The sequence below is a fragment of the Ochotona curzoniae genome, unplaced genomic scaffold (assembly GCF_017591425.1).
Source record: "Ochotona curzoniae isolate NIBS_2020 unplaced genomic scaffold, NIBS_Ocur_1.0 contig_46, whole genome shotgun sequence".
Lineage (NCBI taxonomy): Eukaryota > Metazoa > Chordata > Mammalia > Lagomorpha > Ochotonidae > Ochotona > Ochotona curzoniae.
In genome coordinates, this window is record NW_024466340.1 from 29,947 (window position 1) to 51,276 (window position 21,330).

At 47.0% G+C, this 21,330-nt stretch overlaps 1 protein-coding gene across 1 annotated transcript in view; it reads right to left on the minus strand.

The window, feature by feature from the left end:
- CCDC60 (coiled-coil domain containing 60) overlaps nucleotides 1-21,330 on the minus strand; it is a gene marked incomplete at its 3' end in the record, with an annotated part of 85,676 nt that overhangs the window by 20,432 nt on the left and 43,914 nt on the right. Inside the window, exons 4-6 of the mRNA XM_040987201.1 lie at nucleotides 20,510-20,614; nucleotides 16,056-16,163; nucleotides 356-446 (exon numbers count right to left, since the gene is read on the minus strand). Coding sequence (XP_040843135.1) covers nucleotides 356-446; nucleotides 16,056-16,163; nucleotides 20,510-20,614 — 304 coding nt within the window. The remainder of the gene's footprint in view (nucleotides 1-355; nucleotides 447-16,055; nucleotides 16,164-20,509; nucleotides 20,615-21,330) is intronic.

Consider the following 21,330-nt stretch of genomic DNA (forward strand, 5'->3'; position numbering starts at 1 on the left):
GAGAGAGAGAGAGAGAGAGGTTATTGATTTAAAGCTGGGCGAGGTGAGTCCATTTCCTTCTGGTGACATCTTATTAAGCAGCCAGTCAGCACTCCCTCCCTTCTCCATCAAGTAGTGTCCAGCCAAATGTCATTTCCCCTATAATCCTCAGGTAACTGTTTTAATTAAAATCTACACAGACCATCCAGCACGATGCGGTCTGACTCGCCTTCACACTGAGAACCAACTGGAAAAATAAGATTCTCATCAGAGGAAGGACTGGCGAAAGCACCCCACACCCTAACACACCCCCACACACTCGCTCATGAGCGTGAGTCCGGAAGCCCAGAGGGTCCTGCTCAGAGTGGGTGCTCACCTTGGGTGCTGTGAGGAAGTGATCCCACCGCTGTCCCATGTACTTGTCCTTATTGATTTTCTTTACCGTGTTCTTGCTTCCACCTGGGTCCCTGCGTGAGAGACAGCTTAGTGAGTGTTCCATTTCCGGAGCCTCGGTTCAGTCCAAGTTCTCTAAGTAAATGAGGTAGGGAGGGGAGGAATGGTGTCTGGAGTCTGGGACGGCGCTCCCCCTCCTTTCCATATTGGGTGGAGTAGGTGGCAGTGCTGCCCAGCGGGGCTGAGGGAGGTGAGTGTGTGCATCCATCTGTGTTGTGGACACGGGTCCTGTAATGGACTGGGGGCAACTACGCAATGACTCCTGGCACTGGATGGAGAAGTGTGGTAGTGTGTGCCTTTGTGAATCTCCGTGTCTTCTGTTACCTAAGGGTTCCATTGTCAGATAGGAACACCTCAGTTTGAGGCAGTTGGCGCAATGAATTGCACACTGAGGATCATCAGAGTGAGGCTTATTGAGCAAAAGGTCTCCATGAAGCTACATGCAAGCTCGTTCTTGGGCTGGCATTGTGGCACCGCCTGAGACACCTGCATCCCATTCAGATCTAGCTGCTCCACTTCTGATCCAGTTTCCTGCTAATGCACCTGGGAAAGTAGCAAAAGATGGCCCAGGTGCTTGGGTCCCTGCCACCCACAAGGGAGACCCAGAAGCAGCTTGTGGCTCCTGACTTTGACCTGGTCCAGCCCTAGCTGTTGCAGCCATCTGGGGAGTGAACCAGCAGATGGAAGATCTCTGTCTCTCCTCTTTCTGTCCTTATAACTCTATCTTTCAAATAAATCCACAAATGAATTTTTTAAAGGATGCTTCTCTTTGTTGGTAAAGAATCACTGCAATCACTGCGATCTATATTGTGAAAACAAACTCAGAGAGAAGTCCTTCACTCAGAGGCAGATTTTAAGGGAACCAACAAAGTTAAATCTTTAGCCTCTGAGCTGTGTAGGCTCCTCCTCCAAGTCCTTTGGTCTACTTTTCTGTTACATTACATTCCTTTCCTTTTTTTTTTTTTAAAGATTGATTTTTACTGGAAAGTCAGATTTACAGAGAGGAGAGACAGAAAGATCTTCTGTCTGTTGGTCCACAACCGAAGTGGCCACAATGGCTGGAGCTCAACCTATCTGAAGCAGGAGCCAGGAGCTTCTTCCAGGTCTCCCACACGGGTGCAGGGTCCCAAGGCTTTGGGCTGTCCTAGACTGCTTTCCCAGGCCACAAGCTGGGAGCTGGATGGGAAGCAGAGCATCAGGAAAACAAACTGGTACCCATATGGGATCCTTGCGCATGTAAGCAAGGATTTAGCCACTAGGCTACCATGCCAGGCCCTATTTTCCTTTTCTTAAAGCACCCTTCCCTTCCCCCAGTGAAATGTGCTCTGGCTCCCCAAAACCTGATCCTCCTCTCACTGATGGTAGATTTTCTGGATCGAACACAATAGGCTCCATGGGAAACATGCCTAAAACTCCTTATCTGAAGCTCAAGGGGTCTTCACACAGTTCATGGGGAAGGCACATTATGAAACCACTCATGAATTTTGAAAACTTCTTTGCACCAAAATAAGTGTAGATTTTTCATTTTCCCCAAAACATTCAGAAGTAGGCTTGCATATTGCCAAATTTACAAACTTTGCTATTTTGGAATAGAAATGGGACTGCATTTATACATATTAGCATAATCTCTCCAGGTTAATATGTGCATAACACATGAATATGAAGCATTTACATCAGGTGGGGGAAAAAAAACCAATAAATAGCTTGAAGTGCTGCTTCTGAACCCATTTTGTTCATGTCCGTTACTGCCAGATTAACTGGAAAAAAAAAATAGCGGGTTTTCAGAACCTTTTGGATTTTGGACAGAAGGCTGTAGGATCAGGCATCTTTACTGACAAGCAAACGGGGCATGTTAAAGTGTGATCTCTCAACTACCGTTACATCTCGGTTGATTGGCTCTTAGTCACTCTAACCATCCATCCTTTTGTCCACCTGCTCACCTGTCATCCAGCTGCCACGTGTCAGTCAGCCCATCTATTTACCTACTGTCCATCTATCCATCTATATACACATCCACCTGCCTGTCCATCTGTCTATCCATCCTTCCTTCTTTCTACCCATCTACTCACTCACCCACCTCTTTGTCCAGCCAGCCAGCCAACCAGCCACTTGTCCACCTCTCCATCTATCTACCTAACCAATTGCCTAGCAAGCCCTCTCCCTGTCCGTCACTCCATCCACGTACCCACATGTGAATCTACCCATCCATACTTCCCTCTAGCCTTCTACCCACCCATCAATGTGTATTAATCCATCCTTATGTGTATTTATCTGTCCATTTAGCTGTCCATGTACCCATCCCTTCTGTGTCTTCCTTTTCTCTACAGAATGCATTTTAATTCGTTGGAATCCCTTTAATCATTTGGCAGGCTCTCATTTAGCACAGAGCATTTGAGGAAATGAGAAGAAAACCAGTGTAGATGGGAGGTGGGGCAGGGTGTGCAGGGAAGTTTAGACTTGTCAGGGGCTGCCAAGTGCTGCTGGTGTGGGGGAGGTACTCAGACACATTAGGCCCAAAGTGATCAAGACAAATCTTACTTAATGCTGACTTCTCATGGCATGGGGGTGGGTTGGGGTGGGGAGGAGAGGGCAGGGGGATGGTACACAACCAATGCAGAATCCAATGGGGATGGGGGTGTCTCCCCCTCACCCACCAGTACCTTGCTGAACAATCTGCCAACCACTTCCACAACTCAGGAAAAGCGTAACAGACCCCAAGGTGGAGGAAGCAGGCGTGGGAAGGGTGGGGTGAGAATGGGTCTCCAAGCTTTTTGTAAGACTTTATGTTTGATTACACAATAAAGAGCCCTCTGAATAATTAACAGTGAAACTCATTTGAGTTGGTTCTGCCTGCCTCTCCCCTGAGTAATCAAATTAGGGAATATTTAAAACCCAGCCTGAGGAAGATGGAGCAATGCTTTAGTCCTATAAACAATATTTAACTAGCGGCACTTCTGAAGTCTGATTGAAGGCTCACCAACTACAGGCTTTAGCATTTTCTCTCTGGAGCGTTTCTTTCAAGGCCACAGGGTCTTTTTGCTTTTCCCTTTGCTAATGCAGCCCCTGCTGCGCCTCCAGCTTTCTTCTTCAAGTTCAAAAGCAACAACCCTTTTCCCCTTTTAAAATCAAATCTGGTCCCAGCCAAGCTTTCAAAGTCTTAAATATTCAGACCCAATCTGGAAGATAGAGGTTTTGCGTTCCTGCTGACTTCCAAGATGACCTGAGATCTACTGCGACTTCAACCAGCAGCTAAATGAGCTAAACATGCAGTAAGATTCCTACAGACCTCGGCTCCAGCTCTGACAAAGCCACTGATAAAAAAAAAAAAGGTCTGGTTAGACAAGGTCTGTCTCTCTTGATGCTTCATTTTCAGTGGCAAATAAACCAAAAGCGAAGATCAATAGGAGGAGGGGAAAAAAAAAATCTGAGCTTTCCCAGTCACTGCACATCTCGTAGAAAAGGCTAGAATAAAATTTGTGCTCCTCTTCCCAGGCCTGGTAGAGAAATCATTAGGGCAGGGTTGCCGAAGAGACCCAGCACTTTCCCGCTCCCCATGATCAGGTGTGGCCTTGTGACTCGCCTAGCTGGAAAACACATGAGCCACACACAGTGACATGTGGCAGTTTGGGCAGATGCTTTCAGAGCCATTGTTCAAGTCACCAGGTTCCTTTTCCTGCCTGAGTGATGGTGGAAGCTAGGAACAGAGCCTCCCCTGACACCGCACCCCAACCCCCATCCCTTCCCACTGGACACAAAGGCTGGGCAGGAAATGAGCTGCTCTTGTCTTCACCTGCTGCAATTTTGGGGGATGTCTAGTAGTCAGCTTAGTCTAGTTCACCTTCTTGATGCACCCCTCCCCCTCCACGACCTGACAGGTGTGACCTTGGGTCCCTGGGTGATCTTGGGCAACTCTCTGAGCCCAAAGATGTCCCCTTGGTGGTTGATGGCTCACTGAAGAATCAGGGGGAGCAACTGGCTTAGTCTCATGCTTGAGGCACTGCTTCCTGTAGGTGTGACTTGGTATTGAGGAGCTGTTTGGGGGCCTCTGCAAGCTCCTCTATGTTTTGATGTGAGAATGACTTTATCCCTGAGGACCATGTTGAGGAGCTGGTACCTGGGACAGAGAACTGAACATAGACCAACTACTAATAACAGCTACCTGCTTTTTTTTTTTTCTTCAACATAGATCTTAGTGTGGGCTTTGCCAGGGAGCTGAGGGTGGGAAATGAGGCACTCAGGGAGATGCATGGGGGGAGAAGTAGCTACAATTTTCAACCCATAATTTCTCCCTGCTGAAGCTGTCCCAGGGATCACAGTTGCTGAAAATCAAGCAGAGAGGCTGTTGAGCACCATCGCTTTCCTTTATATTGTATCTGCCAAGCACATTTTGTTCCTGGCGGTCATTTGAACCACAGTGACAATGGGAGCCATTTTCTCAAGCACTTCACTCTCAAGCACTGAACTCACATTTTGGGGTAAAGCATCTGTTTGTAAGATGGAAAAGTCCACAGGCTGGTTGAGGATGCATTCACATGTCCAATGTCTAACTGCTGGTTTTACAGAGGTCCTGAAGTAGCCAGGGGGTTCCATTCTGTCTTTTGGTTGACAGATGACCTGACCATCCTGCCAGGTGTTGCCCCTCTGTCCAAATGTCCACTTTTGTACCCAAGGGGTGGAGTGTGATGTAGTTAAATCACTTCAGAGAGGCAAGCAAGGTGAAACCAGAGATTCTGCCCAAATGTCATCTTCTCTGGTTTTTCTTGACCACCCCTACCCCATCATTGTCACCCCCCATCAGTTTCTTCATGATCCTTGTTATCTCAAAGTATCTTCTCCTCCAAAATATTTTTAAATCATTTCTTTACGTTATATAAAGAGTAGAGACAGACAGATAGAGAAGGATTTCTCATTCATTGGTTCTTTTCCCAATTGACTGTAAAGGCCAAGGCTGAGCCAGGTTAAAGACTCAGGAGTCAGAAGCTCATGCTAGTCTTCCACATGAGTGGCAGGGACCCAAATGCTCGAGCCATCCATTCCGACTGCTTCCCAGGGTCTGTGTTATCAGCAGGTGGAATCAGGAGCAGAACTGGACTTGAACTTAATCACTATAACATGGGATATGGGGGTCTTGTCTTAACTGTTGCATCAAATATCCACCTCATGCATACCTTAAATTATTTCAACGTTGGGGGATCTCAACTCTCTGCTATCATAATGGACAGACCGATTAAACAAACTCAACAGAGAGATGACAGAGCTAACCATGGATCAATGGGACCTAATATCTGTATCTTGATATCTATACAATATCTCATCCCACAGATGCAGAATACACATCCTTTTCATCAGCTCATTTAACTTTCTCCAGGATATACCATACAATAAGCCATAAAGCAAGCCTCAGCAAATTCAAAAGAATTGAAATCATATAATGCGTCCTTTCAGACCACCAGGGAATGAAGCTGGAAACCAACAACTGAATAAACTTCAGAAAATGCGCAAACACATGCAGACTGAACAATACGCTTCTGAATAAACAGTGGGTCATAGAGCAATGCAAAAGAGAAATTTAAAAATTCCTGGAAATGAACGATAATCACAACACATCAAAACGTATGGGATACAGCAAAAGCATGCTAAGAGGGAAGCTCAGAGCTGTTAGTGCCTGTATCAAGAAACTAGAAAGGCATGAAATAAACAGTCTATTAAGCCATATTGAGAATCTAGAACAGCAGAAAAACTAAATCTGAAAATGAGCAGGAAGAAATAGTTAAAATTGAAAAATAAAACTGCAATAAAAAAGATGTATAAGAACAACTAAGGAGCTGTTTTTTTTTTCATTAACAAAATTCATATGCCATTGACTCAACTAATAACAAAATCAGAAAGAGAAGACCCAATACCACATATATACGATGAATCATCAGGAATTACTGCAAACAGCTATATGCCAATAACTTGGCATCTGGAAGAAATGGACAGTTTTCTGGATATAGACAATCAAAAAAAATTCATGAAAAATGAGGGCATCAAAAACTCAAATAGACCAATGACTGTGGCAGATACTGAAACAGTAATAAAGACTCTCCAGCAAAAGCAAGACTGGAACTGGACAGTCTCCCTGCTGAATTCTACCAAACCTCACCAGAGGAACCAGTTCCAAGTCTTTATAATCTATTAAAGACTTTAGAAACAGAGGAAATCTTTCCAAACTCCTTCTATGAGACCAATATCACCTTAACTCCAAAACCAGAAAAAGATACAACAGAGAAAGAGAACTACAGATCATTATCCCTGATGAATACAGATGTGGACAACCTTAACAAAATACTAGTTCATCAAAACCAACAACATATCAGGAAAGATCGCTCACCCAGACCAACTGGTGTTTGGCGGGGAAAAGTGGAAGGTAATTCCACTAAGACCCAGAACCAGACAAGGTGCCCACTGCTATTCTGTATAGTCCTGGAACTTTTAACCAGGAAAAAAAAAGAAATCAAAAGGAAGCAAATTTGAAATGAAAAAGCCAATCTACCCGTTAGCAGAGGACATGATTCTCTACTAAAAGACTATTGGAACTCATAACAGTTTGGCAAGGTTGCAGGATATGAAATCAACACACAGACAATTCCGTGGCTCAGAAAGAACTTGTGAGAGCAATCCCAATCGTGACATCTTAAAAAAAAAATCCTGAAATACATTTAACTAAAGACATGAGGCATCTCTGATGAAAATTGCAAAAACGTTAAAGAAACAGATGGTGACACCAAAACATCGAGAAGTCTACTGTGTTTGTAGATTGGTAGAATCAATATCATTAAAATGTCCTTATTACCAACAGTAATCTACAGATTTAATGCAATTCTAATCAAAATACCTATGACATTCTTCTTAGACCTAGAAAAAGTGATACTAAAACTAACATGGAAACACAAGAGACCGAAATAGCTGTCCAGTCTTAAAGCAACAGAAACAAAGCTAGAGGTATCCCAACTTAAAGGAGTGCTACAGGGCAGTGCTAATCAAAACAAACCTGGTACTAGCATGAAGATCAATGGAACAGAATAGCAATTCCAGAACTGAACCCATACATATAATGCCAGCTAATTTTTGACAAGTGAACCAAAACCAATCCAGGGAGAGAGGACAATGTTTTCAACAAAGAGTGCTGGCAGAACTGGATCTGCATGTAAGAAAGAAACAAGACCCAGGCCTCACATCTTACACAAAAATCAATCTAAGTGGATCAAGAATCTGTGACTTGACAAAATCAAATTACCAGGGGGAAAGCACCGGGAACACCCTGTAAGGCATAGGTATACGCAGAGACTTCTTGGAAGAGATTCCAAAAGCACAGGCAATTAAAGCAAAAATAAACAAGTAGGATTACATCGAGCTAAGAAATGTCTGTACTGCAAAGGAAACTGTCAACGAAGAGACGGTCGGCAGAGTGGGAGAAGATACCTGTCAACTCCACAACTGATGGAGGACTGGTTACAGAAAATGTTGTACGTGTACATGACGAAGTACTACTCAGCCATACAACGATTGAAACCGAGTCTTTTATAACTAAATGAATCCTGTTGGAAACCACTAAGTGAGACAAACCAGTCCCCCAAAGACAAATATTATGTTTTCTCTTGTCTGTGACAACTAGTACACAGAACACACACACAAAAAGTAATTTCTGCGATATTAACATTCTGGGAATCAATGGTGTATACATTCTGCATCCATACTCCCAAGTCATAGTAGGATTTCTATTTTACTTTCATTATGTGTTACTTTTTCTTTTTCCGCTACTTGTAACGCCACGATGCCTTTACATATCAAAAAGTTAAGCTTGTTATTGGGAAGTGAACAAATATGCTATAACAGTAATTTGGGGAATGTATAATAAGGGGAGAAAGTGGGGGTGGGGAGTTGGCACAATGGTTCAACTAGCTAATCCTCTGCCTGCACGTGCCAGGATGCCACGTGGTTTATGTCCCATCCACTTTCTTTCCCACTGAGCTCCCTGCTTGTGGCCTGAGAAAGCAGTCGAGGACAGCCCCAACCTGGAAACCCTTCCCCTAAGTGGGAGACCTGGAAGAAGCTGCAGGTTCCTGGCTTCAGATTGACTCAGCTCTGGCCATAGTGGCCATTTGGGGTGTGAATCAGTGGGTGGAAGATCTTTCTCTCTATGCTTCTCCTTCTTTCTGTAAAATCTTTCCAATAAGAAAACATCTTTAAAAATAATATAAGGGGAGAGATAGGGACACAGCGGAGGGGAGGGGAGGGACCCTGAGATTACAAAGCTATATCATTAAAAACGTAAAAACGACTCATTTTATATAAATTTTAAAAAGATCATTAAGTAGATGAAATATTTTCCAGAAATGTTTTTAAAATTTAATGAAAGCTTTGACTGTACAAAAAAATATTGATTTCTTCATTTGAGTGTGGTTGGGTGCGGGGGTAACACATCTCAGTCCAGATCTCCAACATCAATGGCAAGGACCCTGTCACTTGAACTACTAACTGCTGTCTCCCAGGTCTGCCCTGGCAGGAAAACAATTAACATCCAACAGGGAGCAAGCAAGGTTGAGAGCGGAGCAGTGGGACAGAGAAGGGTTTCACGGCACTTATCCAGGATGTTCTGAGGCAATAGGGCTAAGAGAGCTTGTGGCTTTTGCGGTCCCACGAGGGAGCCCGGAACTGAGAACTGAAAACTCTGTGTGGTCTGCCCCGCCTGGGAGCACTTCACTCCCACTGTAGAAAAACATCGTTTTTCATTGACACCTAGTAATTGTATATGTTTTTGGGATGCAGTGCAACATTTCCACACATGCATGTAACATGTGATAATCAGATCCATGGAACTGGCGTGTATCCATGACATTGGATGTTTATTATTTCTTTATATTGGGGACGCTCAAAATCCTATATATTAGCCATTTTGAAATATTTACTCAGTTGTTGTCAACTAAAAATAGCTATCCTACCACACACATTGGGGATTATTCATCCTAACCACTATTCTTTCTGGCTTCCACAAGATTAAGAACTTGTGGTTGTGTTCCTGTGTCACTCCCTTCTTTGCCCAAGGAACTACCCTGTCCCCCACTCCCCTCCACCGCAGCACAAGTAGAGAAGATGCAGAGGGGTTGGGAGGTGGGATTTAAAGTTTTTGTGAGGAGCTGGTGCTGTGGCGTTTCAAGCTAATCCTCTGCCTGTGGTGCCAGCACCCCACATGGCTACTGGTTTGAGTCCTGGCTGCTCTGTTTCCATTCCAGCTCCTTGCTAATGTGCCTGGGAAAGGAGCAGAGGATGGCCCAACTGCTTGAGTCCCTGCACCAACGTGGGAGACCCAGATGAAGTTCCTGGCTCTCAGGTTTAGACCAGCCCAACTCTGGCTGTTGCAGCCATTTGAGAAGCGAGTCAGTGGATCAAACATCTCTTGATCTCTCGCTCTCATTCTGAATGGTGTGTGTGCGTGTGTGTGCGTGTGTGTGTGTGTGTGTGTGTGTTTCTCTCTGTGTAACTGTACCTTTTAAATAAAAAAATACATCTTAAAACAAAAAGTCTTGTTGTGAGGTAGGCATGAGGCACAGGGATTAACGCACCACTTCACAAAGCCTAGACTCCATATAGGAATGCCTAAGTTCAAATCCCAGCTCTGCTTCCAACTCCAATTTCCTGTTTGTGTGTACCCTGGAAGCCAAAGGTGATATGGCTCCAGTAGTGGGGTCCTTGGCGCACACATAGGTTTTTGGTTTGCTGAGTTTTTGGTTTCTGGCTTCAGGACGGCTCAGTTCTGAATGTCACAAATGTTTGGGAGTGAACCACTGGGTACTAGTCTGTCTGCTTTTTACATTGAAAGAGGAAAGTGGAGGTGGGAGTGGTGGGTGGGAGAAGTGGGGAAGTGGATGAGGACATGGAGGGGGAGGAGAAAGAGGAGGAGAGGAAAAAGCAGAAGAAAAAGCAGCCGTAGCACAAAAAGAAAAAGCAAAGCTTGTGTTGCCTGCCTGGTCAGTGAAAGCCCATTCATTTCTAGCTAGTCCTTGTGCTCGACCCTTAAATAGTTAGTCTCTAATAAGAATAATAGCAGTTCAGATTCCCAGTCCTTATTCAGCTCCACAATCCAAAAAGGTCTTGAAAACAAACAAACAAAAATTATTAACTTCTTTTTGCTACAAAACCTGAAATAAGTTTGTGACTGGCTGCCGATGGCTTTTGTTGACACCTTGATTCTGCACTTCTTTTCTGCAGAGCTCACTGTGTTGGGCGACAGCGCAGGGACCAAGGCCCTCCCGGCTGTGATTTTCTGCATGGTGTGTGCTCTGGTGAGGAAGGTGCCTATTCTCTACGCTATTTCCTTTTTTTTTTTTTAATAGGGGCTGGCATTGTGGCACAGTGGGTTAAGCCCTCCGATATGGAATGCAAGAGTCTCAAGAAGTGGGCTTAACCTGTAGTGTCACAACATTTGTCTTAGATGTGTTTTAACTCTATTTTCCATGCACTTGCTGAGGTATTCTGTCTTTAGGCTGCAATGAACCACTTTTTTTTTTTGCCATATCCTAAAGACATTTCCTCTTTATTTTTTATGAGAGGTAGAGTTACACAGAGAGAAGGAGACAAACACACGGACACACACACCGAGATGGGTAGGCAGAGGAGAGGAGGGGAGAGAGGAGGGGAGGGGGAGGGGAAGGGGGAGGGAGAGGGGAGGAGGGAGAAGGAGGAGGGAGGGGAGAGACAGATGACAGATTTTCCATTCACTGGTTCATCCCCCCTCAGATGGCTACAATGGCCAGGGCTGTGCCAGGTTAAAGCCAGAACCCTGGAGCTTCTTCCAGATTTCCCACAGGAGTGCAGAAGGCCTAAGCATTTGGGCCATCTCCTGATGCTTTTCCAGGCACATCATCAGGAAGCTGGATCACAAGTGGAGCCCTGGGTCTTGAACCGGCACCATACAGAATCCCAGCACTGCAGGGCACAGCTGACATGCTATGCATCAGGTCAAGCTGCTGAGAATATTTCTGATTTCAACCTGAATAGATACAAATGGTTCATTTTTCCTCCTCAGTATGATAAAACTTTAAGAAAAAAAAATAAAAACTAAACAAAAAACCCAGAATGATGCATTTTAGTTCTGGTGCTATGATTTAAAAAATTAAAAATTAGAGTCTGGTAGGATGGCTCAGTGGTAAATCTTTGCCTTGCATGTGCTGGGAACCCATAGGGGCACCAGTTTGTGTCCCGGATGTTCCACTTCCAGCTCCCTGTTTGTGGCCTAGGAAAGTAGTAGGAAGACGGCCCAAAACCTTGGGACCCTGAACCCATGTGGGAGAGCAGGGGGAGGCTCTGGGCTCCTGGCTTCAGATCAGTTCAGCTCTGGCCATTGTGGCCACTTAGAAATTTCTTCTGTCTCTCCTTTTCTCTGTAAATCTGGCTTTTCAATAAAAATAAATAAATCTTAAAACTAAATTTTGGGGGCCCGGTGCGATAGCGTAGTGGTTAAAGTCCTTGCCTTGAACGCACTGGGATCCCATATGGGCACATGGGAGACCCAGAAGAGGCTCCTGGCTTTAGATTGGCTCAGCTCCAGCCATTGGGCTGCTTGGGGTGTGAGCCATTGGACGGAAGATCTTCCTCTCTGTCTCTCCTCTCTGTACATCTGCCTTTCCAATAAAAATAAAAATCTTAAAAAAAAAATTAAACTAAATTTTGGCTGCGGCGAGGGGAGGGAGTGGTCTTGCTGTATGTAACACAGTGTGGAGTCAGTCCATGTGGAGGCAGGAGGGCGTGTGAGAAGGGATCAGAGACTCAGTATGTCGTGAATGAAGCATTTCTTGATTATCTCATTCTTACTTGAAAAACAAACAAACAAACAAAATCACAAAAACCAAACACACACACACACACACCCACCCACCCACCCATGCTGGGACTGGCATTGTGGCATCCCGGGTTAAGTTATCACCCGCAATGGCTCTATTTTCTATCAGTGCTGGTTCAAGTCCTGGTTGCTCCACTTCCAATTCAGCTCCTGGCTAATGTACCTGGAAAAGTGAAGAAGAGGGCCTGAACATTTGGGTCCTTGTCACCCATGTGGGAGACTTGAATGGAGTTTCAGGCTCTTGGCTTTGGCGTGCCCAGGCCCAGCTGTTGAGGCCATTTGGTGAGCTAGCCAGTGGATGGAAGATCTTCCTCTTTGTAACTCTGCCTTTCAAATACATAACCCAAATTAAAAAAAAAAAAAAAAAACATACCCCAGGTCTAACTGAATATTTTTATTAAAGAAATACAGTAGGAAAATTTGGAAAGACTCATAGGCACTTAAGGCATTTAAGGATTTTTTTTTTCTTAGAAGGGAATTTTGGGGGGTCCTTGAGAGGAGTAAAGGCTTTTAAGCATTGCGATTTTTCAGAAAAACTTCTGCAAGAAATACACTGTATTCACTTACAACTTGAGTGGCTCTGTTTTAAGAAACAATAAATGATTCATGAGAAATGTTTTAAGCCTATGGTTTTCAAAGAAATGCTGGGAAGTCACAGAGATAGTCTGGAAATGACTGGGTGCTACAGCAGGGGTGGGAATAAGTGGAGGGCTCTCCTAGCCCTCCCCACCTCCAGTCTTTTTCTTCCTGCACCAGTTCCAAACACTCCTGGGATTTACATGCAAAGAAAAAATAATTTCTGCTGCTTAAAAATGTAAGTTTGGTAAGACACTCTAGGAAAGGAAGCTACTTTTAGATTCATTCTAACCCCAAACACCGACTCAAGTGAAGTCACCCGATTTGTTGTTAACTGTGTGATCCATGTTCTTGGTTGTATTTGAAGTTTATTTGGACCCTGGTGTAAAAAGATGTACTTGAGGCAATGGGTGGCAGATGTGCCCAGGGGACAGGAGTTAGTTAAGCCTCAGGATTTCAGCAGCCAAAGGAGGACGACCTCGCCTGGGATGCTGGGATGTGGCAGGGCTGAGAAGATGCAGGTGTCAGTGTACCTGAGGGTGGTGGATGAGTGTCAGCATCCTAGACGGAGGACTCAGATGTCTAAGTCTGCATGTAATTTCCATCGCACAAATCCAATTCCTGGAGGCCGAAGGCTTTGCCTCCCTTTGGGCTTCATTCACACCTACAATCCGACTCTTTCTAAAGCCTCAGGGTCTTGCTCTGTGCACAACGTAGTTCCTGTAACTGGCTCCAGCGCTTTTGGCTCAGCCGTTCCCTCTGGAGGGGTCACCTCCTCCTCCTTTTCTGGGCTTCAGACAACATGATGTGGACCCAGCTGCTCCAGGGACCTGAGGGCTGAGTATTTTCTTGAATTCAAGTGGAGAGTCACCAAAATCTGAGCACACTCCAGAAAGTTCATGGAAAATGAAATAAAAACTATATAGTGTACACTTTTTTTGAGATCTATGCACGGTGTGTGGTTTTTTTAAGATTTATTTATTTATTATTAAAAAACTAGATTTGCAGACTGAAGGAGAGGTAGAAAAATCTGTTGTTTCACTCCCCAGATGGCTGCAATGGCCGGAGCTGAGCCAATCTGAAGCCAGGAGCCTCTTCTGTGTCTCCCACATGGATGCAGAGTCCCAAGGCTTTGGACCATCTTCCACTGCCTTCTCAGGTCACAAATGGAGCTGGATCCAGAGTAGACTAGCTGGGATCTCAGTATTTAACGAGAGGAGAATTAGCTAATTGAGCCACTGCACTGGGCCCTGCACTGTATTTTTCATAGTTTATTTCTCATGAATCTTTTAAAGCTCTTTCATATGCATGGATTTCAGGATTTTTTTTTTTGGTACCAAGATAATGTTATCTTTTGCATTTCCATGAACTTAAAAAAAGTGTTTTTGAGTTTTGCTTTTCAAAATTTTTTATTTATCTTGAAAGAGCAACAGAGAAAGGGGGAGGAAAGAGGGGCAACAGTGAGACACAGAGGCAGAGGAGGAGGGAACGGGGAGAGGGATGGAGAAGGGCAGGAAAGGATGAGGAAGGTTGGAAGGGGAGAGCGAGAGGGAGTACAAGCAAGGGTGACAGAGTGGGACAGAGAAATAGTGGCAGAGAGAAGGGAAGGGGAGAGAGAGAGGCAGAGAAAGAGAGAGGGAGAGAAAGGCAGTAAGGGAGGGAGGGGAGGGAGGAGAGGAAGGAGGAGAGAAAGGTGAGGGAGAGAAGGAGGGGAGGGAGGAGGAGATACAGGGAGAGGCAGAGGGAGAAAGAGGCAGGGGAGGGGTTGAGGGAGAGAGACAGAGGGAAATTGTTAGACTAGGGAAAGAGGCAGGGGAAGGGGGGAGAGAGGGAGCTGGAGGGAGAGGGACAGAGAGAAGGTAGGTAGGCAGATAGCTTCATTTGCCAAGTAAATCGTGCTTGGCTGAGGCCAAGAGAGCAGAATACCATCTGGGTTTCATATGGGTTGGCAGGAGGCCATCATCACCCACTGGCTCCCAGAGGGCATTAGCTAGAAGCTGGATTGGAAGTGGAGGAAATGGGACTCTATATGAGATGCAAACGTCCCAAGTTTCTTGCACCCCACTAACTCACCCCTATTTAAAATGGCTAACACGGGCCCGGCATGGTGGCGCAAGTGGTTAAAGGTCCTCGCCTTGCATGCCCGGGATCCCATATGGGCGCCGGTTCTAATCCCGGCAGCCCCGCTTCCCTTCCAGCTCACTGCCTGTGGCCTGGGAAAGCAGTCTAGGACGGCCCAAAGCTTTGGGAACCTGCACCCGCGTGGGAGACCCGGAAGAGGATCCTGACTTCGGATTGGATTGGCATAGTATCGGCCCGTTGCGCTCACTTGGGGAGTGAATCATCGGACGGAAGATCTTCCTCTCTGTCTCTCCTCTCTGTATATCTGCCTTTCCAATGAAAAAAATAATAAAAAATAAATCTTTAAAATGGCTAACACGTAACACTTGCACATGTTTAAATTTCCAACACATCTGTACAGTTTAAACCACTCATACCAGGCCTTTGTATTCCCTTGGCTTTGCTTTGTATCTGGAGCCTTCCAGCTCCTCTGTTCCTGTCCTCAAATAGAGTAGTTTACAACATCATCGTGAGCCACAGTTACCGCGCTGTGCTTGGGTGGCCATTATCCAACCTCCTCTTTCCTCTGTGAGTTTATAAAGATATCCTCTTGCAATAAAACCCCAAACAACCCCCTCACCCTAATAAGAATAACTCTAAAGGAAAGAGGGAAAACCGCACTGGAGAGAAAGAGAAGAAGAAAAGAAGAAAAAGGAGGAAGAAGAGCAAGCCAAGAGCTGTGTTGGGGAAGACACGGCACAAGAAGAGAGCTGAACAGCCATGTTACTGTGCATCCATGTGGCCCATTTCTGGGATCTAAAGACCCTTATAGCATCCAACTGACTTCAAGTCATGCTGCCATGACTCCGAATGTGGACTTGACAAGAGCTGCTGGAAGCAGACACACGCCACTGACTCGCAGGTCTGTGTGAGCCGACTCCAGTTCACCTTTGCTTGGATCCCAGAGGGGATGTGGAAGGACCCCTGGAGTCACGCACCCAGCAGGAACAGCACCAGGAAAGAGCTCATAGGAGCAACCCCCCTCTCCCTGTCCTCTGCTGCTGCACCCAGGACACGGCGCACGCGTGGAACGGTGGAGGCTTACTTGAGATTCCAGCAGGTGATCACAGGCTTCATGGTGTGGTGGGTGTGGTCGATGGTCAGGGCCTCCAGAAGCCAGTGAAGGGCACAGAGTTGGCGGAAGAGGGGCTCCCTGCAAAGACAGAGCTGGTGAGGATGACGCTCCTCACAACCATGCCATGCAGATAGCTGCTGCTCTGCTGGCTCTTGGTCAGAGAGCTGGCAACCATGCTCTGGGCTCACGTGCACTATACACAGATCATCCCACCCTAGAGCCATATAGATCCATTCTGCAGATAGGGAAGAGAGAGTGACAGTGTGTATGGGTGTGTATGTATAGCAGACCTTACTGAAGATCTGCGGAGTTCAAGGGGGTTTACACAGCTAAAATCACAAAAGCCTTCAAGTGGAATATCAGACACCCAAGAGCCCAGAAATATCCCTGGCCATTGTCACCTCCTAGGAAGGCACCTGACCATCCTGCCCTGTCTCTTCCCAGGAAATACAACACAAGTCAAATACCTGGCAGTTTCTTCCTTTGAGCAGGTCACACCCCACCCCACTCCCATTTGATCTGGCAGTCCCTTTTTATTTTTAAAAGATTTATTTTTTATTATTATTTTTTTTATTGGAAAGGCAGATATACAGAGAGGAGAGACAGAGGAAGATCTTCCGTCCGATGATTCACTCCCCAAGAGAGCCGCAACGACCGATACTATGCCGATCCGAAGCCAGGAGCCTCTTCCGGGTCTCCCACACGGGTGCAGGGTCCCAAAGCCTTGGGCCATCCTAGACTGCTTTCCCGGGCCACAGGCAGGGAACTGGAAGGGAAGCGGGGCTGCCGGGATTAGAACTGGCACCCATATGGGATCCTGGGCGTGCAAGGTGAGGACCTTTAACCACTTGCGCCACCGCGCCGGGCCCTGGCAGTCCCTTCTAGAACTTTCCCGGACTTACATCTCCTGCAAAATTTTCTTTCTAATTCAGAAACACTTCCTCCCGGTGTCCGACCCCAGGGTGGGGATGAAGTCTAAGAGTAGCCCCGGGACGGTCCCTCTGCAAGGTCTCTGCTTGCCTGATGTGAGGGACCCTGCAGGAGATCCTGTCTTGCTTTCAAGGCAAGCTTGTGTTTGCCCTGGAGGGTGGGTGGGTTCCCACACATGCCAGTGTGCTAAGGTTTGGCCCTGCTCTGCCAAGTCCACCCCCATCAGAGCCAACCCACACACTTGCTGACAAGTGGAGGTCCCTTGTCTGTCTTGGCCTTTGTGTGAGCTGGTGGATGTTGTAGCCCAGTGTGCCCCATACCCTATTCTCGGGTGTGCCTATAGGTGCTACATCCTGGATCAACTTGGCCCAGTACCCGTGAGTATCTTGGGGTCCCATGGTCATGCCAAGCTAAACCTTTCACCATCCTCAGCTGTTGAGCAAACCAGTGGATATTGCAGTTCAACAGGGGTGAGTCCACATATTTCCCACAGAATCTAATTTGGCAATGCCAGGTTGGCCCCTAGCCCTAGCTTTAGTGTGTGCTGGTGGGTAGTGATTGGTGGTGATGGTCAATGCCGACTAGCATCATGGGCAGCTACATTGGTCTGACCCAGAAAGGTCCTTCAGCTTCCCTCCTCCAAACTGCTCAGTCTTAGCCCCCTCATTTACCTGCAAGTACAGTGGTCTTGTTGGTCAAAGTCTCCCAGAAGTCGCTTCTCACCTGCAACATACTCCCACACATCCCCATACCCCCTTCCCTTACGCCCAGGAGCGTGTAAGTTCCCCAGTCCAGTCTTCCCAAGTCCACCTTCTAATGAGGTGGCATGCAGGCCTGGAGCTCTACCTGCCCACCAGGGACCCAAGCTCCTGGCACACATGTTGGCCTGTGACCCTACCCCTCCACCCACCCAAGATCCAAGCAAGTTCACAGTTCCCCAAGCCCAGTACACCAACCATCACGCTAGCATGCTAATGTAGGGCTTGCCATCCCTCCTCACTTCCCACCCTCGTTGCCCAGAATCAAGCCTGTGTGGAAATCCCCAGGGCTCACTCTACCTGCCTGGGTGTGAGCCCCCAGGTTCCCACATGCACCTTGCAAGCCCGCACCGGCTTCAGAATGACTTAGATGTGAGCCTTAGGCAAGGAGCTTTTTCATTTTTCATTGTCAGAGCTAATGGGACAGACTGTAAGAAGGGGCAAGAATGGTGACCACCGAGCATACCTGCCCCTGCCACTCCTGACCTCACGTTCTTCCTTTCTGTTGCTGTGGCCAGGGTACCTGCACAGTCACAGCCCTTGTGAGCTCCTGCTGTGCCTCCTATGCACCTCCCGCCCCTCACCAACACCGCCCCAATGCCTCCAGCCTTTTCCACTCTGCCAGTTGGCCTCTGAGCTGCTCACAAGGAGTAGGTAAACAGGCTATGAACAGGCTCCAGGGCAGGGGAGCTAGGTGAGGTCAAATCGTGACAGCCATTCCCTCGCTTGCCTCAGTCCTCAAAGGGCTACTTACATGCATGCACAAACACACCCCAAACTCCTTGTAGAAAAAGCATCCTACTGAATTTCTCCAGTATAATCTGCCAGGTCATCTTGAGACCCTATCAGAAGCTATGTTTTCCCATCTCTGTCTCTATCCCCAGCAGCATGACTTGTCAACTCTCCATCACAGTTGAAACAGGAAGAACTGGAGCTCCTGCTGGGACTCAGCTGTGCTGTTCACAGGAAGTAGCAGAGGCAGCCCATGACAGGTGCCTCTCCGGAGTCCCCAGCAGCCCAGGGCTGCTCTCTCTGGTAGTCAGGTCACAGGGGTTGGGGTTTGGCCTGCTGGGTAGGACACTCCAAGTGCCCCCCAATTCCCTTGTGTAAAATCTCCAAGTTCCATCCTGGGCTCCACTGTAGACCCAAGACCATATAAGAAAGCCCTGGCCCCTCAGACTGTGGCTGAGTGTGGAGAGGAGTCTGGACCCGTGGTCACACTGAAGTCTTGGTGGCAGCCCCTAATCCAGCTCTCTGGGGTACTTACCAGAGGAGGACGCATGGACACTCAAAGAGGCCAGGACTTCCCATGCACCGGACAGACCCCAGAAGAACCCTTAGGAGGGCACTGTCACAGCCAGGGAGGGTATCCCAAGGGAAACCAGCCCCTGACCTCAGCCTGCCAGACACATGAAAAATGAGCTTCTATTGTCCAAGCCATACGTATGTGTGACAGCAACTGCAGCCCATCAGCACACTACTTACACACACATGCCAGTCTCCCAAAGCTACTCACACCCAGCACTCAGACCCTCATACGCCACCCACACACATGCCATCCACTCACACTCTCACACACCATCAAACATGTTGCTCACATGCCACTCATATTCCTATCACTTACACATAAACCAATTACATACCATCACTCACTCGCACATATCAGTCACATATATGCCCGTCAGTCCCTCAAAGCCACTCAGTTAGGCATCCCATTCACACAAACCACTCACACAGTGTCACGAACACACACACCACTCACATGCTTAATACACACTACTCACAAACCCCACTCATACATGCCTCTCACATGTCACCCACTCACACACACTGTCACCAACTCACAGACACCATTCACTCACAGATACATGCCACTCACTCACACAGGCTACTCATTCCCACCCCACCTCAAAACTCATTTACACATGTCACCTACTCACACACATGCTATTCACTCACATACCATCACTCATTCACATGTCATTCACTCACAAACTGCCATCCCCGCTGCCTCCTAGGATCTGCTTTAGTAGGACACTGGAGTTAGGAGTCGAAGCTGGGTGTTGAACACAGGAATGCCTATGCAGGAAGTACCCTTAAAGCAGTGGTGCTCAGGATGGGCGCATACACCTGTGGGCGGGGTAGGATTCTGCTTCCAGGTGGTCTGTGCCTCTGTGCCCAACATCTGTCTGATGAGAAGGGCTCATCGGCAGGAAAGGAGAAGTTGGGCTTGGATCCTTTGGAACGGACACCCAGGAGAAAGATGTCGAGGTGTGAGAGAGGACAAGTGGCCCTTGCCCTCTGTGAGGCCCACATGGCTATTAGCTCACACACGTGAACTTGGGCCACAGACGACAGGGAAACTGCTCCTTGAGTTGTGGGAGGAAACCGTCTCTGGCTGAGAGGTTCTTGAATGCACTCAGCAAGGGCTGCAGACGGATTCTTTGTCAGACTCTGCAAACTATCTGGCATTAGGACATCTGGCATCGTAGGGAATGGAATGACTCGATCCCAGCTGATTTGCCACTTAGCTCTGAGCCACTGTGTCTAGTGTCTGTCATTTTTTTTTTTAAAGACACCAAATAGCTTTGATGTTCCAGAGGCTTCGTGTCCCTTTCAAGAGGATAAATGAAGAGCTCAATGGCTCCCTGATGCTCTGGTTTGTGGAGTCAGCTCAGCTCGGGCCGTATCTGGGTCAGCTGGGCCGAAGGACTTGCGGGGGTGGGGAGTACTTACACGTGAGCCTCGGGGAGCCAGGAGGAGATGATACAGCTATGGACAGGGGTGAAGGGGCGGCGTACTGCTCCAGCCCCCAGCTTCTTAAACTTGTCTTCGTGAGCTCTGAAGGCAAAGCAGAAGATATGGGAACAGAGCGAATCAGAGCGGCGGCTTCAAACACCTTCCTTTCTGGCTGTGGTTTGGTGGGCTGTATCTAAGGGGCACCTGCCAGGTTGCCAGGCAACGCCTCCAGCTCAGCGAGGAGGGGACTTGACTGGGTTTGCGGAATGAGCACAGGAAAACCCCTGCCCTCACTGGCGCATTCTACTGGAGGGGTGAAGAGCAGACAAGATCCACAGGTGGCCTGTGAGCTGTTCTAGCACAGCACCCCCAGGGATTAGACAAGAAATCTTGACGGCTATGTTCTAACAGCAACCTAATACCACATTTCAATGGTTTTCCACCATCATCAAGAAGCAAGTCATTTTAGTTACCAAAAAAAAAGTTTGTTTTTTTGTTTTGTTTTTGTAAGCCTGTTTCATAGGAATCTCACACACTGACACACATGTGCACATACACACTATATATATGTGTATACATATATATGTATATACCTCCAAGGCCAAATTCAAGTCAAAGACATGTTTTAATTAGCCTACTATGTCTGCAGGCAATTGGATTACATGTGTGTGTATGTATTTAAAGATTTATTTAAAAGTCAGAGTCAGAGAGAGAGAGAAAGACAAAAAGACATCTTCTGTCCACTGTTTCATTCCCCAAGCGGCCACAACAGACATGCCTGAGCCAGATCAAAACCAGGAGCCAGGAGTTTCATCCAG